This window comes from Lipophrys pholis (assembly GCF_963383615.2).
Source record: "Lipophrys pholis genome assembly, chromosome: 3".
NCBI lineage: Eukaryota > Metazoa > Chordata > Actinopteri > Blenniiformes > Blenniidae > Lipophrys > Lipophrys pholis.
The window spans coordinates 23,261,487-23,278,097 of NC_137627.1; the positions used below are offsets into that span (position 1 = coordinate 23,261,487).

General features: G+C 42.6%; 2 protein-coding genes across 2 annotated transcripts in view; both read left to right on the forward strand.

Moving 5' to 3' along the window:
• Positions 1 to 16,611, forward strand: part of kcnk6 (potassium channel, subfamily K, member 6) — a 242,276-nt gene that overhangs the window by 57,050 nt on the left and 168,615 nt on the right. The window lies entirely within an intron of this gene.
• sptbn4b (spectrin, beta, non-erythrocytic 4b) overlaps positions 970 to 16,611 on the forward strand; it is a gene marked incomplete at its 5' end in the record, with an annotated part of 88,169 nt that continues 72,527 nt past the window's right edge. Inside the window, 8 exons of the mRNA XM_080459790.1 lie at positions 970 to 1,114; positions 1,877 to 2,028; positions 2,899 to 3,072; positions 11,230 to 11,321; positions 11,456 to 11,536; positions 11,648 to 11,763; positions 11,873 to 11,985; positions 12,851 to 13,038. Of these exons, the coding sequence (XP_080315916.1) occupies positions 970 to 1,114; positions 1,877 to 2,028; positions 2,899 to 3,072; positions 11,230 to 11,321; positions 11,456 to 11,536; positions 11,648 to 11,763; positions 11,873 to 11,985; positions 12,851 to 13,038 (1,061 nt within the window). The remainder of the gene's footprint in view (positions 1,115 to 1,876; positions 2,029 to 2,898; positions 3,073 to 11,229; positions 11,322 to 11,455; positions 11,537 to 11,647; positions 11,764 to 11,872; positions 11,986 to 12,850; positions 13,039 to 16,611) is intronic.

Here is a 16,611-nt window from a genome sequence, read left to right on the forward strand (position 1 = left end):
TGTGATGGACCGACCTGTCCAGGTATAGCCCGCCTTCACCCGCAGTCACATGGGGTCGGCCCCAGCCCCCCAAGATGCTGAGTTGATGGATGAAGTCCCGGCTCTCCTGCCTATCAACAATTTCATATTCATACACATATACCAGAGGTAAAACAACATTGTTTTAAAAGTATATTGACTCCAAATCCAGCCTTAGTATTGAATTTCAGCCAGTTCAAAAGTCCCTCTTGTGAGCTCTGCTGAGAACAGGCTTGGTCTATGTCTGTCCCTTTAAATACTAATGAGCTTTGTCTGTCCACGCCTTCTCCATGTCTGTAGCGTTTGCAAGGAGAAAAAAATGGCATTGTAATTTTAGCGGGCCGAGGCCACATCTACCTGTGGGAGGGTCAAAGTGAGTATCCACTACCAGAGGGAGAGGTTATTTCCCCAGGTGATGTCATGAAGGGGAAATGTCTGAATCGTCTGGAGTACACATTCGCCAAAAAGTGGAACAAGTGAGATAGATGACAGCCTTTCTTCACTTCTGGGGCCTCATACACAGGTTATGGAGACATATTACTGTCTCCATAACAGTAATTATGAAAACCATTGGAAAGTGGATTTTGCATTAAAGGGGACCTTTAATGCTTTCACAGAGTCAGATTATTAGAAAAAGTTGATAAGGTTGTGATTGTGTTAATGCAGCGATGGACTAGTGGCCTGTGCAGAGGGGGTGACATACCCATATAGGTACAGTATATGTATAGAGATGGATGTTTCAATAGGAATTAGCATTACGTTTTATCCATGAGGGCATGAAGCAATGCTCCTGTCGTCACCCTCATTTTTCTCTCCTCTGCATGTGTGAGAGTGTGTGTATATTTGTGACTGTGCTCACATGCACGATCGTCTCCTTCATCACACGACAGTGACAAGCCGCCGTCGGAAGTGTAACAGCATGTGGTGTTGTGTTGCAGGGCGTCGGGCGCGATGGCTAATGCCTCCCCAGACCTGGACAACGCGGAAGCCCAGCGCCAGCTCAACAACAACAACCGACCAATCAGCTCCGGGTTCTGGGAGACGGAGTGCACGAGCTCCAAGCTGTTCGAGTGCTCCCGCATCAAGGCCTTGGCAGGTCAGAGGTCACACAGATCAATACACATGCACAGTTAGAAAGTAACACCTCTGTCCTGCTGTTAGCTTCACTGTGTTTGCAACTTTAGATTGTATATATCTGTGTATTATATTTGAGTGTTTTCAATGTACATAGTATCTAAGTTTACTGTGTTTTTGAAAGCCGGGACTTCCATTTGCAATTTCCTTGTGTGTATGGAACCATAAGCATCATGACAATAAAAATGATTCTGAATCTGGCAGTTGAAGCTTATAGGTTACACACTAACTAACCTGTAGGTAGCATTAGCATGAGCCTTTATTCACAGTAGTTGTTATTAGTTTATCTCAGCTGTTTTGTTGCTATTAACACAGGTTTTACTGAGTTAGCCAAAAGATTTACATTACCATGTAACTTTTTATTCACAATAACAAATGACTGCTGCTGTTGAAAGAAATAACAATTTACCGTTCCACTATAGTGAACTGCACAATGCCGTCTCCGGCTTATTGTGATGTGATGTAAGACTATGTGTTAAACACAGTTCAACAAATTTTGATGTCATGAGAAAAACTAGATAACGTAATTTGAGGTTTTGGGTTGGTTGTTCTTTTGAGGCCTTTTGAGGTCATCCTGGTGATTCGATGCTAATTCAATGTTTTACACCTTTTCTACTGAATACTCTTCAGGGTACTGTATCATTTATGACCTTCAGAGAAAACTGTAATTTTCACGATGGTTCCAAATGTATTGTTCTTTGTGAAATGTATTCTTTCTCCTCAGATGAGCGAGATGCGGTACAGAAGAAGACTTTTACAAAGTGGGTGAACTCCCATCTGGCCAGAGTGTCCTGCCGCATATCCGATCTCTACAACGACCTGAGAGATGGATACATGCTCACCAGACTGCTGGAGGTCCTGAGTGGAGAGCTGCTGGTGGGAGCACACACACACACACACACACACACACACACACACACACACACATTTGTGAAATTTACACGATGTTGAAATACATCATACTGGCCAGAATCTTCCATATTTAATAATTTCTTGTTTTTTAATTAAAATTTCTTGCTGTATTTTTGCCAAAAACTGGCTACACACTATTGATCTCCATTGCCCGGTCAGATATTTTTCACAATAAAAATGACCCTCGATACGACTTACATAGAGCATTGTGCTATTTTGCAGATTCCCTCAAGCTGTCAGGACAGTGAACTCTGAACCTCCAGTCACCCAACAAACAGACATTAGACACATGGCAAGAGGTTCTGCAGCATTGCACAATTCCACATCACACTGACTTCACATTCTCAGTGTGGACGCACATCCTCACTTTCATACGACTGCATTTTGCACCATCTGCATTCCATGCGAGGGTTAATTTTCTTATATACAATAGGCTTACCTGGTTTTTTGTTTCTTGTATTGTTTGTGTTTTTCTTTTGCAGTCTACATCTTTTGCTTCTTCTGAGATTTTTTCATGTCCGTAGAGTCGTGACAAATAGAACATCTAATCGAATCAATGTTTAGCCCAAGCATGGTTATCACAGTCTATTTGGGACATTTTTATGTTAAAAGCATCAATTAGGTGAGCTGACTGGAAGCGAAAGCTGATTTGCCAGAGCAAGTTGGCAATACACCTGTGTCACTCTTCAACAGTGTCATAAAATAATAAGTGATTGTCATCAATGTACACTTATTAGTGTGGCAGAAACCGTACGAAATGTTGGGGTTAGTTATACTTGTACATGTGGTACAATGAATAAAATAGTTGTAATGAGTCTGTGTGTCCCCGCCCAGCCGAGGCCGACACGGGGTCGGATGCGGATCCACTGCCTGGAGAACGTTGACAAAGCCCTGCAGTTCCTCAAAGAGCAGAGAGTCCACCTGGAAAACGTGGGCTCCCATGACATCGTGGATGGAAACCACCGCCTCACCCTCGGCCTCATCTGGACCATCATTCTGCGTTTCCAGGTAACCCTTGAAACGTGTGTCAAACATCTCGGTCCTTTTAAAAACACAAGGAATGGCTTTTTTAAAAAATGTCAGCTCAGCAGTGTCAGAGGTCAGAACAGAATGGAATATTTATTGATTCAGTAAGGAAGAGAACGACAGCAAATATATATAAGAAACGATAAATTGTCAAAATCAATTTTCTGGGATAGGGGCAATTATCAGCAAGTCTTGATAAGCAAAAATCAAGATTAATCAATACTTCATGCTGTCTAGGCTGAAGGAGCTGGACATTTTAAAATAGTTCCACATGAAATGGCTCAATACGAACAAATGACATGAGCTCAAGTCGTACTCCTGTGCATGTATACTGGGACACTAGTCCAATTTTATGGTCTGTAAATGTCCTGAGTGAGTCTTTTCAGACGTACAGTATGTTGGCAAAAACTTTACAAAAAGCCTCTTTTATGATGCCGCTTGGTTTCTGCGGACTCCAGTGTGCATGCTGTCACCACTTTATCCCCACAGTAGAATATGAATGCTCAGGAAATTTCATGGCAGCATCTTGCTGCAACCAGCTGTTCAGTTCTTATGTTCATCTTAAACTGTGAGACTGACAGTGGACACGTTCAGAACGTTCCGAACTGGCTTTAATTCTTTGCTTGGTCATCCTACAGTGGACCCTGTGGTGGTCTGTGAGCCTCGTGTTTGACACCCTTGATCTACACCAGAAGTCTATGTGGCTCTTTGGCCCTTTTGTCGCAGCACCTTGAAGCATTCACTAAATTATACCTAAATTTGATCTTATTTTCATTTTATTTACACACCAGCGTCATTATCAAAATGACTTCTATCTCTTGGATAAAAAAGGCTTTAAAACAACATGTAAAGAGGGAATTGACTGATTGCAAAAAAGGGGGTCTTCCTGCCAATATATCTTTTTACTAAAAGTAGTGTAACATCTCTGCTGCCGTGTTCTTGGTGCACTGATATGGTTTAGTGATGTGTGATTGTTCCGATTCTTTTGTGTTACCTGAACGCACCTTAGAACGTTAGAGTGAGTCGGCCTGTGATTGGCTGAGAGTGGAGAAGGGGGTGGGTCAGATGACTGCATGCACTGAGTGTGTGTGTGTGTGTCTGTGTCAGTTTGGCGAAGAAAGGAGGAGCGACTGGTTCAGTTTAATAACAAAGCGGCTTTGCAGACAAGAAACTCGTCCTATTGGACGTTGCAATAGTAACGTACAGTGACTTGGAGAAGTAATTTTAATGTGATTACTGGTTTGGAAATATTAACACGTTGGATTACTCGTTACTGAAAAAAGAGGTCACATAAGAGTAACGCGTTACTAATGAAAATCACAGAAACGTTTCATTTTGGTTGTAAAGGTCGCCGAACCCTGGTGTAGATAAAGTAGGTATGGGGACTGGATGGATTTGTTGTTGTTGTTGTTGTTGTTGTTGTTGTTGTTGTTGTTGTTGTTGGGTTTGCATCAGTTCCAAAGTCAGTTTCTGAAATCAGATGTTTTTGTGTGAGATGCAGAAGCCTCACAGAGACGCCTGCTGGCACAGGTTGCCACGGTTCTCTCTGAAGCACGAAGCTGCTGATGTCAGCAGCAGCATCACGTAGGCTGAGCGCTTCAGTCCACTTAAAACTGTCACAGCTGCCGCGTCATCACTGTGCGACGGCGACGATTTGGTGGATGATGCTTGAAAGTCATTCTGTGGCCGAAAGGTAGCAGCCGCCTTCCAGTCTGCTCTTCAACAAGGACGCGCGCGCGCACACACACACACACACACACACACACACACACACACACACACACACACACACACACACACACACACACACACACACACACACACACACACACACACTCACACGCACACGTTGAGACACACACACACTCACACATGCAGTTTTCCAGACCTTTGCAGCAGTGATACAGGATCACTTCCTTCTCTGTAAGTACTCCATAAGCCCACAGCTTTTCTTTATTACGCGTCAGTGCAGCAGCATGGCCTCGGCACAGGATGCTTACGTAGCGTTTCCTCAGACCCTTCTGTAACATTCCCAGCACAGTCGCCTTCTCGATGTCTCCTGGGAGCCAGTGTAGTCATGTGAGGCCCGGCTGCCTACAACCAAGCACTTCAACAACACTGCTAAGAGAATTATCTCACTGTCTGTTGGGTTCTCTGCTGCCCTTTTTAATACTCTCTGACTGTTCAATATGGTCGAATGAATAGCTCCAGTTTGTGATGGCCGATATTCCAATATGCTTGTCGTCGTTTAAAATCCAATTTTCTGCTGGTAAGTTTGTTTCGTGGATTTATTTTGATGGAAGCTCATTGGCGAATTCGTCTTGTCAAAATAAGTTTGGAATCTGCGTAAAGCAAAATTTATAAGCTTCTAAATTCATCATAAATATTAAAAGGTGACAGTGATCTATGACTTTAGGAATACAGCGGCTTCTCAGTCTAGTGGAGTCAGAAAATAAAGAAAGTGGTTCATGAAGCTTTATGAAGCTCCATTTGGCCATCACTACTTTAGGCTGAAATAATCAATGACAAACTGTTTGGCTGAGCTGCTCCATATTTCCATATTTCCATACTTCATATGTACAGGACTGTCTCAGAAAATTAGAATATTGTGTTAAAGTCCTTTATTTTCTGTAATGCAACTAAAAACATGAAAATGTCATACATTCTGGATTCATTACACATCAACTGAAATATTGCAAGCCTTTTGTCGTTTTAATATTGCTGATTATGGCATACAGCTTAAGAAAACTCAAATATCCTATCTCAAAATATTAGAATATCATGAAAAAGTATACTAGCAGGCTATTTAACTAATCACTTGAATCGTCTAATTAACTCGAAACACCTGCAAGGGTTTCCCTGAGCCTTTAAAAACACTCAGCTTGGTTCAGTAAACTAAATCACAAGTATGGGGAAGACTGCTGACCTGACTGCTGTCCAGAGGACCATCATTGACACCCTCCATCAGGAGGGTAAGACACAAAAAGAAATTTCTAAAAGAGCAGGCTGTTCACAGAGTGCAGTTTCAAAGCACATTCACAAAAAGTCTGTTGGAAGGAGGAAATGTGGCAGGAAATGCTGCACAACCAAGAGAGAGGACCGCAGCCTTAACAGCATTGTGAAGAAGAGCCGCTTCCAGAATTTGGGGGAGCTTCAAAGACAGTGGACTGAAGCTGGAGTCCAGGTATCAAAAGCCACCGTTCACAGACGTGTCCGGGAAATGGGCTATAATAGCCGTATTCCCATGGTCAAGCCACTCCTGAACTCAAGACAATGGAAGAAGCACTGGACAGTTGCAGAGTGGTCCAGAGTCCTGTTTTCAGACGAAAGCAAGTTTTGTATTTCATTTGGAAGTCAAGGCGCTAGAGTCTGGAGGAAGGCTGGAGAGGAGCACAATCCAAGTTGCTTGAAATCCAGTGTGAAGTTCCCACAGTCAGCAATGGTTTGGGGAGCCATGTCAGCTGCTGGTGTTGGTCCACTGTGTTTCATCAAGTCCAGAGTCAATGCAGCTGTGTACTGTACCAAGAGATTTTAGAGCACTACATGCTTCCATCTGTTGAAAAGCTCTATGGAGATGATGATTTCATTTTCCAGCATGATCTGGCACCTGCCCACAGTGCCAAAACCACCAGTAACTGGTGTACTGACCATGGCATTACTGTCCTCGATTGGCCTGCCAACTCCCCTGACCTGAACCCCATAGAGAATTTGTGGGGTATTGTGAAGAAGAAGCTGAAAGACACCAGACCCAATAATGCAAATGAGCTAAAGGCCACTATTGAAGCATCCTGGACCTCCATAACACCTCAGCAATGCCACCGGCTGATTGCTTCAATGCCACGCCGCATTGATGCAGCAATCTGTGCAAAAGGGTTCCCAACCAAGTACTGAGTGCATTAATTGACATTTTCAAATGTTTGATTTTGTTTTGCTGTTATAAATCTTTTTTTTTTACTTGGTCTGAGGAAATATTCTAATATTTTGAGATAGGATATTTGAGTTTTCTTAAGCTGTATGCCATAATCAGTAATATTAAAATAATAAAAGGCTTGCAATATTTCAGTTGATGTGTAATGAATCCAGAATGTATGACATTTTTGTTTTTTTAATTGCATTACAGAAAATAAAGACCTTTATCACAATATTCTAATTTTCTGAGACAGTCCTGTATATTGGTGTAAAAACGTATTTGCTCATGGTCTATATTTGTGGTTTCTTCAACTCTTATTGATAAATCGCCACTCAAATTGGGAAAGATTACTATCCTAGGCGCCCTTTTAATTTAATCTCTCTCTCTCTCTCTCTCTCTCTCTCTCTCTCTCTCTCTGTCTGTGGGGGTGGGAGGGTGTGGCGCCTGGTGTCAGACCTCACAGTTAATTCAATCGTGCTTCTTTTTGTTGCACCTGTAGTCACGCTAAACAGCTGAGGTTGTGCAGACGACCCACTCCAGTGAGCTGACTCTGATCTGGCGCTGCCGTCGTCCTGCCCGCTGCACGGCCTCTTGTGCTGAGAGAGGAGACCGATGTTCAAGAGTAAAAAGACCAGTAAAGAGTGGCGCTGACGTGCAACTTTTAGTGTTCACCATCAGTGAGATCAATCAGGCTTCCAATCATGAACATATAAAAGAACCTTTATTCTTCCCCAATGGGGTCATTAGGAGTGTTTGTCTTGTGATGGACTGGTGACCTCTCCAGGCCGTACCCTGACCTCACGGCAGTCAGCCGGGATCGACTCCAGCGCCCCTCGACCCCCAGTTGGACAAAGCCATATAGCAGATGAATGGACCGATGGATGAGGAAGCACAAGACAAACTCATGTTGAATATAAAAAACTTGCACCATGGAGACTTGTAGCATTAATATATTGAAACATATAAATCAGAGTTCTGCAACTTAATGAACAACTGAGCCGTTTTCACGATTTCCCATCAAATAAAATTTGCGTGGAAAACAACAAAACAGTTTGGTCGTCTGAAATAAAGAACAAAATTGTATACATACAAAAAATAAGGTTGCATTAATGAAATGTTAGGTGAAATTTAGATGTATTTTATTACATTTTAGCTGTTGTGGTCATTTTTAAAGCTGCTCTGCATTTCCCAAAGGTTAGAGCAGTTTTATCAGTACTTGCAATTTTGTTCTTCTTTTTCTGTTTGACTTTTTTTTCTTTATTTTTCTTCCTTTTTCTTTTGATTTATTTTCCTTTTTTTAATGTTTCCCTCTTTCCTTTTTTCCCTTTCTTCCTTCTTTTTTCTTGTTTCTCTTTTCTTCTTTTTTCTTTTTCTTCTTGTTTTTTTCCTTTCTTTTCCTCTCTTTTCCTTTCTCTTCCTCCTTGTTTTTATTTTGTCCTTTTCTTTGTTTCCCTCAAAGCTAGGGCTGTTTTATTTTATTCAGCTGTTTTTATCCTGGAGATGTAACCATTTTTGAAAATGGGTGTGGAAAACAAATTAAATTAAAACAAATGTTTGTTTCCATGACATCTTCTGAAAGCTTCACGGAGCCGCTACAGACGAGCTGAAGAGCCACATGTGGCTGCAGGATGAGGACCCTTGATATAAATAGTTAAAAAAATGTAGGGCTGCTTTTTCCCCTCTGCTGCTGGCTATGTGAATCATTTGGCGTGACAGATAGGGGAGGAATGGAGTTCTGGTTTATGAAGCACATGGCCATGGGAAAAATGTTGCTTTTCTTTTATTATCAATGTTTTCATCAAACAATGATGTTCTGGCCAAAGGAGGCGGCTCCAGAGAAACATGATCATAGATAATACAGTTATATTACATGTCATACCAAACCTAAAAGCAGGTATTCGGTACAATAAGGTGACATTTAAAAGGCAGACTACTACAAGCAGCTGCACTGATCTTGCACTGTCGATTTTACAGATTTTTCAAAGTGGAGCGTAAATTGAAGAAGCAAAGATCTGAGGTCATTTCAGATGATTCCACTAATCAGCAGTAGAAAACTGAACTACAAAGGAGTGACCAATGGAGGTACAAGCTTTGTGTATGAAGGGAATCATCAAGCTACTTTTCGTATCCGAAAACTTTCTTCACTTCTGGAGGGTCCGTTTACTGGGCACCGGTGTGCGGAAGTTTTTATACCGACTCCCAAGGTGGAACGTTTCTTTCATGCTATGGAGTCCACCCCTTTATAGCGTATTATTCTCTGCAAACATGCCTGTTGGTTTCATTACAAAAAACAAGCAACAGCGCCCGCTCGTGTCCCGGCATACTAACTACATCTTGTTGGTAACAAACTACAGTTTGTTGTAAAAATGGGGAAAAAAGGCAAGTTCATGAAAGAATGCATTGTTGAGCTCCAGTCACAATGCAGACAGTAAATAACATCCAGTTTGTGAGCGAGAATGTATGAACATCATCCACAGCAAGGAACCACATGACTGAGAGTCTGGGTGGATGCAGACGCTGCACTGGAGAGACGGTGCCTCTGGGATGATGCTTCACTGTCCAGACGGTGACACCGGGGATCTCAGGGGACAAACGACAATTTTGGACCAATGTTATGGATTGATCACGGTTCGTGCAACCAAACTGTTTTGGTTAGCTGAGTGAGCTACGGTACGGGTTAGCTTTGATATCAGTGCAATGGAGAAGGTCTCCACTTTCTTTTGTCTCAAAGACTTTGGGTTTCCTCATCATCGCCTCCTTCACCTGATTCCTCCTCCTCCTCCTCCTTCTCCTCCTCCTCCGTGGTGAAACTGTGAGTTTGCTTTGCCCAGTCAGCACAGCGGATAGAGCCACACCACTGCAGTAAAGAGAGAGAGAGAGAGAGAGAGAGAGAGAGAGAGAGAGAGAGAGAGAGAGAGATGGGTGGGGGAGTGTGGTGGTGTGTGAACTATACACCTATAATTGCCTCATCGGTAGTGTCCTTTTGTGCGTGTGTGTGCGTGTGTGTGTGTGCGTGTGTGTGTGTGTTTGCACGCTTACCTTACTCAGTGAGCTCACTTACTGTTTGCAGTGTATCTGAATGGAGACAGATCGATCGAGCTTTCCTGTATCTCAGAGGAGAATCTTTGCTCTGTGGAGGATCAAACTGATGATTAATACATTCACTGAGCTTATCTTGAGCACCTTTTCTTAAAATGTTCATTTTCTATCCACAAACGACAGAAAGTCACAGGCCATTATTCAGCTTTATCTTCTCTTTGTACTTAAGAAACATCTAATGTTCATCTTCTACACAGAGAGCCGTGCAGCGCGGTGTGTTTGTGAGCCTTGTTGTGGTGAACGGCGCCGGCAGCGGCTGATTTCAGGGTGTCATGTCCCCAATTACCTTGGATCATGTCGCTGTGATGTGATTGGCTGAATGGCTGTCACTGTCACCTCTCGTCACATGTTGTAATGGCTCTGCATGGTTTCCACAGGCACTTCACACCACGCACTGTGTGTTTTATCACACTCTGTAATCATGAGCACATTTATCTCTTGTCTCGGTTTACTTGAATGTTTTTTGTCCATTTGTTTATTTCCCAATACAATTCTCTTGCTAAAATCCATGTTTGTCTACTTCTACCCCTCACAGATTTGAGTTGATCAAATTACTGTTGATGCTGCTTATATTTTCTTTCCGTCTCCTCTTTATAGCCACACAATCCAAGTTATAGTCACAGGGAATAGATGCAGCCGACATGTTTATGTGTGTTTTTATTCATTCCGGTAGGAGGCATCTCAAAGCAAACTGAATCAAGTTTGCACTCTGTATTGATATAAAACATTTTTGACATTTTAGGTAACACATAAACTTTGCCCAAAAAACAATATTGAATTTGTATCATCTTTATTCTATTTGTGAAAATGTTTAAGGGGAGATATCACAGAGTTGTGTTTCATACCTCGACCACTTGACCAGGTCAAGATGGAAAACCACTGCCACACTGGACTTTTCAAATCTGTAAACACTTATAAAAACACCATACAGTAAATAAAGAATGATTTACAGATTTAGTTTCTGTTCGCTGAACTACTCAAAAGTTCTTGAGTGTGTTGGGTAATTAAACGTAACATCAGCACAGTCCAAGATGACTTTATATCTTGTCCTGGAGACAGAGGAATTAAATCCGGTGCTTCGTTCTGCTCCCAGAAACATTAAACTGTTGTTGGTTTGTGCTTTTGTTCAGATCCAGGTGATCAAAATAGAGACAGAGGACAACAGAGAAACTCGCTCTGCTAAGGATGCGCTGCTGCTTTGGTGCCAGATGAAGACTGCAGGGTAAAAAAAACCCAATCCCAATCTATCAGATATAACTGTAGTGAATCTGCTGATGCTTTCCACACTGAAGCAGGTTGAGATTCTTTCGTCTGTCAGTTGCTGCTCTGGTCACAAAACTTCTCTCCGTGCTCCAGATACCCTGAGGTCAACATCCAGAACTTCACCACCTGCTGGAGAGATGGCCTCGCCTTCAACGCACTCATACACAGACACAGGTTAAACACACATGAACACACTTCACAAGCTGCCTTGTTTTAATTTGATTTAATTATTATTATTGTTCTTTTTTTTGCTTCTCTAAAAGCAGATGATTTTGTGCCTTTCAGACCGGATCTGATCGAGTTTCATAAGCTCACACGATCCAATGCAACTCACAACCTCCAGCAAGCCTTCAACATCGCTGAGCAGCGCCTGGGCCTCACAAAGCTCCTGGACCCTGAAGGTAACGACCAGAAAATACCCCCCAAAAATGTGTAAGAATAGGAACGCTACAGTTTGGCTCCACCTAACGTCCAAACTGAGACTTTCTCCGCCACATCTCCCCTCTACAGATGTGAACACAGAAAACCCAGATGAAAAGTCCATCATTACATACGTGGTCTCCTACTACCACTACTTCTCCAAGATGAAGGCTCTTATTGTGGAGGGAAAGAGGGTTGGCAAGGTAACAGACACACGCTTCCTTAAGTGCATGTGGACCCGAGGTGATTGCACCACGGTTCTGTTGTCAGGCTTTCAGAAAAGCTCATCATGATACATTCAGTAAATTCAATTGTTGTTTGAGTTGATTTACATGCAGAAAAAAAAAGATCTGTTCATTGTCCAATTTCTGGATTATTAGATTATTCAGGTGATCATGTAAACAGCAAAATGTGATAATAGTAGATTTTTCAGAATAATCATTCAACATAGAAACTGGATTACCACATCTAGAATTTGGCGCAATCCTCAGATGTCTTTATGCATCTAAACCAAATAATTTATTTCATTTTATTATTTATTTTTTTACAAATGTATAAAACATACACTGTATAAAAATAGACACAACACGAGCAAACAACAAAATGCAAAACAAACATGACGTGCAGCAGCAGAAAGTCAACAAAGAGCCACTTCTGGAGTGAAGATGAGACGACTTTCATGTTAAATTGTTTGAAGAGCAGATGTTTTGAAAATAATTTTTTTCATCACTACTCCAAAAGAAACTCAATAAATCTATGTTTTTTTCAATCATCGCATTCCTGAAGTGAAGTAGATGCGATGATTGGTTCTTACAGTTAAGTGATCACCTCCAGTCATCACATTTTTGTGGTCGTTTAAACGGGCTGATTAAAAATCTGCATGACAGCAACACTACAGGAACAGAAATCTCCTCCTGTGATGTAGAGACTCTGTCTGCAAGTAATCAAGGCGAGAGATGAGCTCATGGAGGTCAACCGTATGAAGACAACACTGGACGCGTGTCTCTCACTTTCCTCACACTTCATACCTCATCCTCATGTGACACTTTACTCGCTCTGTCCCTCAAGGTGCTGGAAAACTGCGTGGAGGCCGAGAAGATCGTGAACCGCTACGACGCGCTGGCGTCAGATCTGCTGGACTGGATCGAGAAGACCATCGCCGTCATCAGCAACCAGAAGTTCGCCAACTCTCTGACTGGAGTTCAGCAGCAGCTGCAGGCCTTCACAACCTACTGCACTATAGAGAAGCCCATCAAGTACGTGCTGGGGACGCATGCACACACACACACACACACACACACACATACACACACACACACAAAACGTTTGAAACGGATGTTGTCATAGTTATAAGTCATAAAAGCTTCATGCAGGATAGATTAATACTCTTGAATATGAATTAAGAAAGAGCAATATCTTAATTGAATATGTACATATTAATATGTACAAGACTTAGCACTGAATAAATATATGCATGGAGAACAGCCTGACAGTGAAAACAGCAGTTAATTGATAAAATGCTACGTGATGGTGTATTCCAGCCTGCAAGACGGTGACACCACAACTAACACCACACTGTAAAGCTTTTCATCGTACAGTATAAATGTCGATTTATCTGTATATATGACAATACGTATCTTGTATCTTATCCTTTGCCTCAAAATCCAGAATTACCAGAAAATAAGAAACATACATTTATTTGTGGCGTCACAGTCTTGCAGGCTGGTATACATCGAATCACAGTGATTCATTAATCCTTGTTACTTGCTGCAGCACTGGAGTTTACTTACAGTATTTCCCTGCTGTTGAAGTGTTCATATAAAACAACACAATGAGTGAGTGTCATTGGCTCCGTTCACACTGCAGGTCTTGATGCTCTGTTCAGATGTTTTGCTGGGATCTGATTTTTTTGCCTGATCATTCATGTTACACTTTAAACGTGACCTCTATCATACTGCCGTGTGAACGTGATCGGACCCACGGTTTCGGGCCCCAAAGCGCAGAAGAGGCTGTTGACAGAAGTAAATACGGTCAGCACCAGGGTTGCCAGCTGTGACTCACTGTTTCCAGCCCAAAAAATGTTAAACCGACACACCTCATTATTAACCAGCCTGTGTAGGAATAATGTTAAAACCCTAAAACTATTATATGTCTAATAAAGAACATACCATAAACACACAAATGCATGAAATAAACAAAGTTAAAAGATAAGAGAATTTGGCTCCCCAAATGGGCGATACCGCCATATCTGGCAACGCTGATCAGCCTGTGTAGATCCACTTTCAAGCAGTTGTTAAATGCGAGTCGACAAAATCTAGACAACATGACGAGGGAAAGGAGAATGAGAATGAGGTAAAAAGAGAGCACAGCTTTTAAGTTTTTGGCGGAGCCACTCCCTCCAGCGCTTATCCGTGATGTCAGTCACACGTCAATGACGAAGCAGTCGCATGTAGAAAAATATCCGAATTGGTACCACATAGGAACGAGGCCTGGGTCCGGTGTGAAACAATCTGAATTGGAGCTTTTACACGGCCAAAAGAAACCAGGTCCCTAACCCTGGAGTGTGAACGAGGCCATTCTTTTCTCTTCTGTTCTGCTGGGATCAACTTCATGACCGATTGTGCACTTGTCAGGCGAAGCTGTTCTTCATCAGGCCTCATTAAGGACAGAAAGAAGTCAAACATGTGTGACTGTGTGGGAACCTGAACAAGCAGTGAAACACAGTCAGAGTCACTGAGCCTTGAGCTCGTTGTCCAGCTTCATCAGGATCAGCGTTACTAACAGAACCAGGACTCCTCCCATGGCCTTTGGCCACTGTGATGATACTCACTCACCCACACACCCACACAGACACACACACACGCACACACACACACACACACACACACACACACACACACACACACACACACACACACACACACACACACACACACACACACACACACACACACACACACACACACACACACACTCACACGCACACACACACACACACAAATGAGTGACTTAAGATGTGGTCACACCAGAAGTGGCATGTAAAGTATTTGTAGGAATGAGAACTCTTAACTTTTTCTCTCTCCATTTGAAGAGAGACTCTCTTTCCTCATTCTAACCTCCGTAATGATTCAGAGTTACAGTAAAAGGATCGATGCAGCTGATGGGAACATTTATCAACCTTGAAACAAACCAAAAAAAGGTTACATTGACAACCCTTTGTGGACTGTCACCCCTTCCTGGACTGTGGCCTTGTTGTCGCGGAAGGACCTGTGTGGTCTCGTGACCTTCAGGGCTATGCCGTCCAGAGCACATGCTCCTGGTAGGGTCGCCCAAGGCGGACAGGTCTGGAGTGAAGGCCCAGGCGAACATGTCCACATCTCATCCATGCAAACGGGACACAGAAGATCGTGTACCCTGCCCAGACGGGGGTCACCAGGACACACCTCTGGAGCCAGGCCCGGGGGTGGTGTTCGCCGGTGAGCGCCTGGTGACCGGGTAGCCCACGTGTCCTGGTCGCGCACAGCCCGAACAAGAGACGTAGGAAGGCTACGTGGGCTCAACACCCGCAAAGTCCAACATGGGGGCGCGGTGCATTGCTTACGCAGTGCAGAATGAACATTAACAATGAACATGTTCAATATTTGCAACGAGAAATCCTGTCGTGTGTGGTCTGATCCGAGAGGAGCCGAGCAGCAGGGGGTGTGACGTCACATGTATGAAAGCCAACCAGACTGAAAGCAACACTGCTGCTGCAGCCAAAGCCAGAAAGTTCCCGACTTGTTAATGTGTGACTTCATGAGATGGTACGATATGAATCCATTGGACGACATAAGCGGACCTGCATGGCACTGTGATCTCTTAGTTTCACTTTATTGTTCCTCACTGCTCTTCTTTAGCTTTATATTTTCCATCAGTTTGTTTTGAGGCTGTTTCCCCGGTGTGAATGCATTTTGTGTTGGAATATTAATTCACCACCGTGACTGCAGAGCAGATGTGCGCTCCATAAATTCATGTTTCTGCAGTCCTGTCAGACGTGACCATTATTATTAACCTCATTATTATAGATAAATCCTCATGGAAGTAAACAGACTTGGGAACGAGTCAAGAACAAGAACAAAAACCTCCTTCAAAGCCTCAGTGACGAGGATTTATTTTATTATGTCAAAAAGATTGTTCCAAACACTCCGAGTACCACGTGGGCGGTACAATCCGTGCACCAATCAGGATATAGTAAAAATAGGCAGGCCATTTTCCAAGAGATCTGATTGGTCAGTAGACGGCGTCTTCATTCTCTGCTCCAATACATCTTAGTACCGGGGTGATTTATCCCAGGAAGAAGTGAATCTGCATCACAGAACAAAAAACAAAAGAAAAAAGCTGGTGCCAGTGTTAGTGATCTTTTTACTTCGTCTCGTCTAAAGTTGTTTTTAATCTTTCAGAATGTCACATCTTTCAGATCAGTTCAGTTCATTTCTGCCTGGATGATGTTGGATTTGAGGAACTTCAGACTCTCTGTAAGATAACCATGGTTACATCCGTAATCAGGAGGAGCCTCAGAGTTAAATAACGAGTTTGTATTGATGTGAGACTCATTTGCTTTCATTGCCAGAAGATGTTCGATATGTTGAGAAGTGTGAGCAAACAACCTGATGAAAGTGGTAAACGGCTAAAAACTAGTACTAAACATCAGTTTTTTTAAATTCTCAACCTATAGTTTGGATATCTGTAGCAAAGCTGGATGGTAAAGTTTCTTATATGTGTTTAATTCGGTTGGATGAGGTCTTATTGTGTTGCAGTAGTTACAAATCTCCCCTCATAGTGAGAAGATC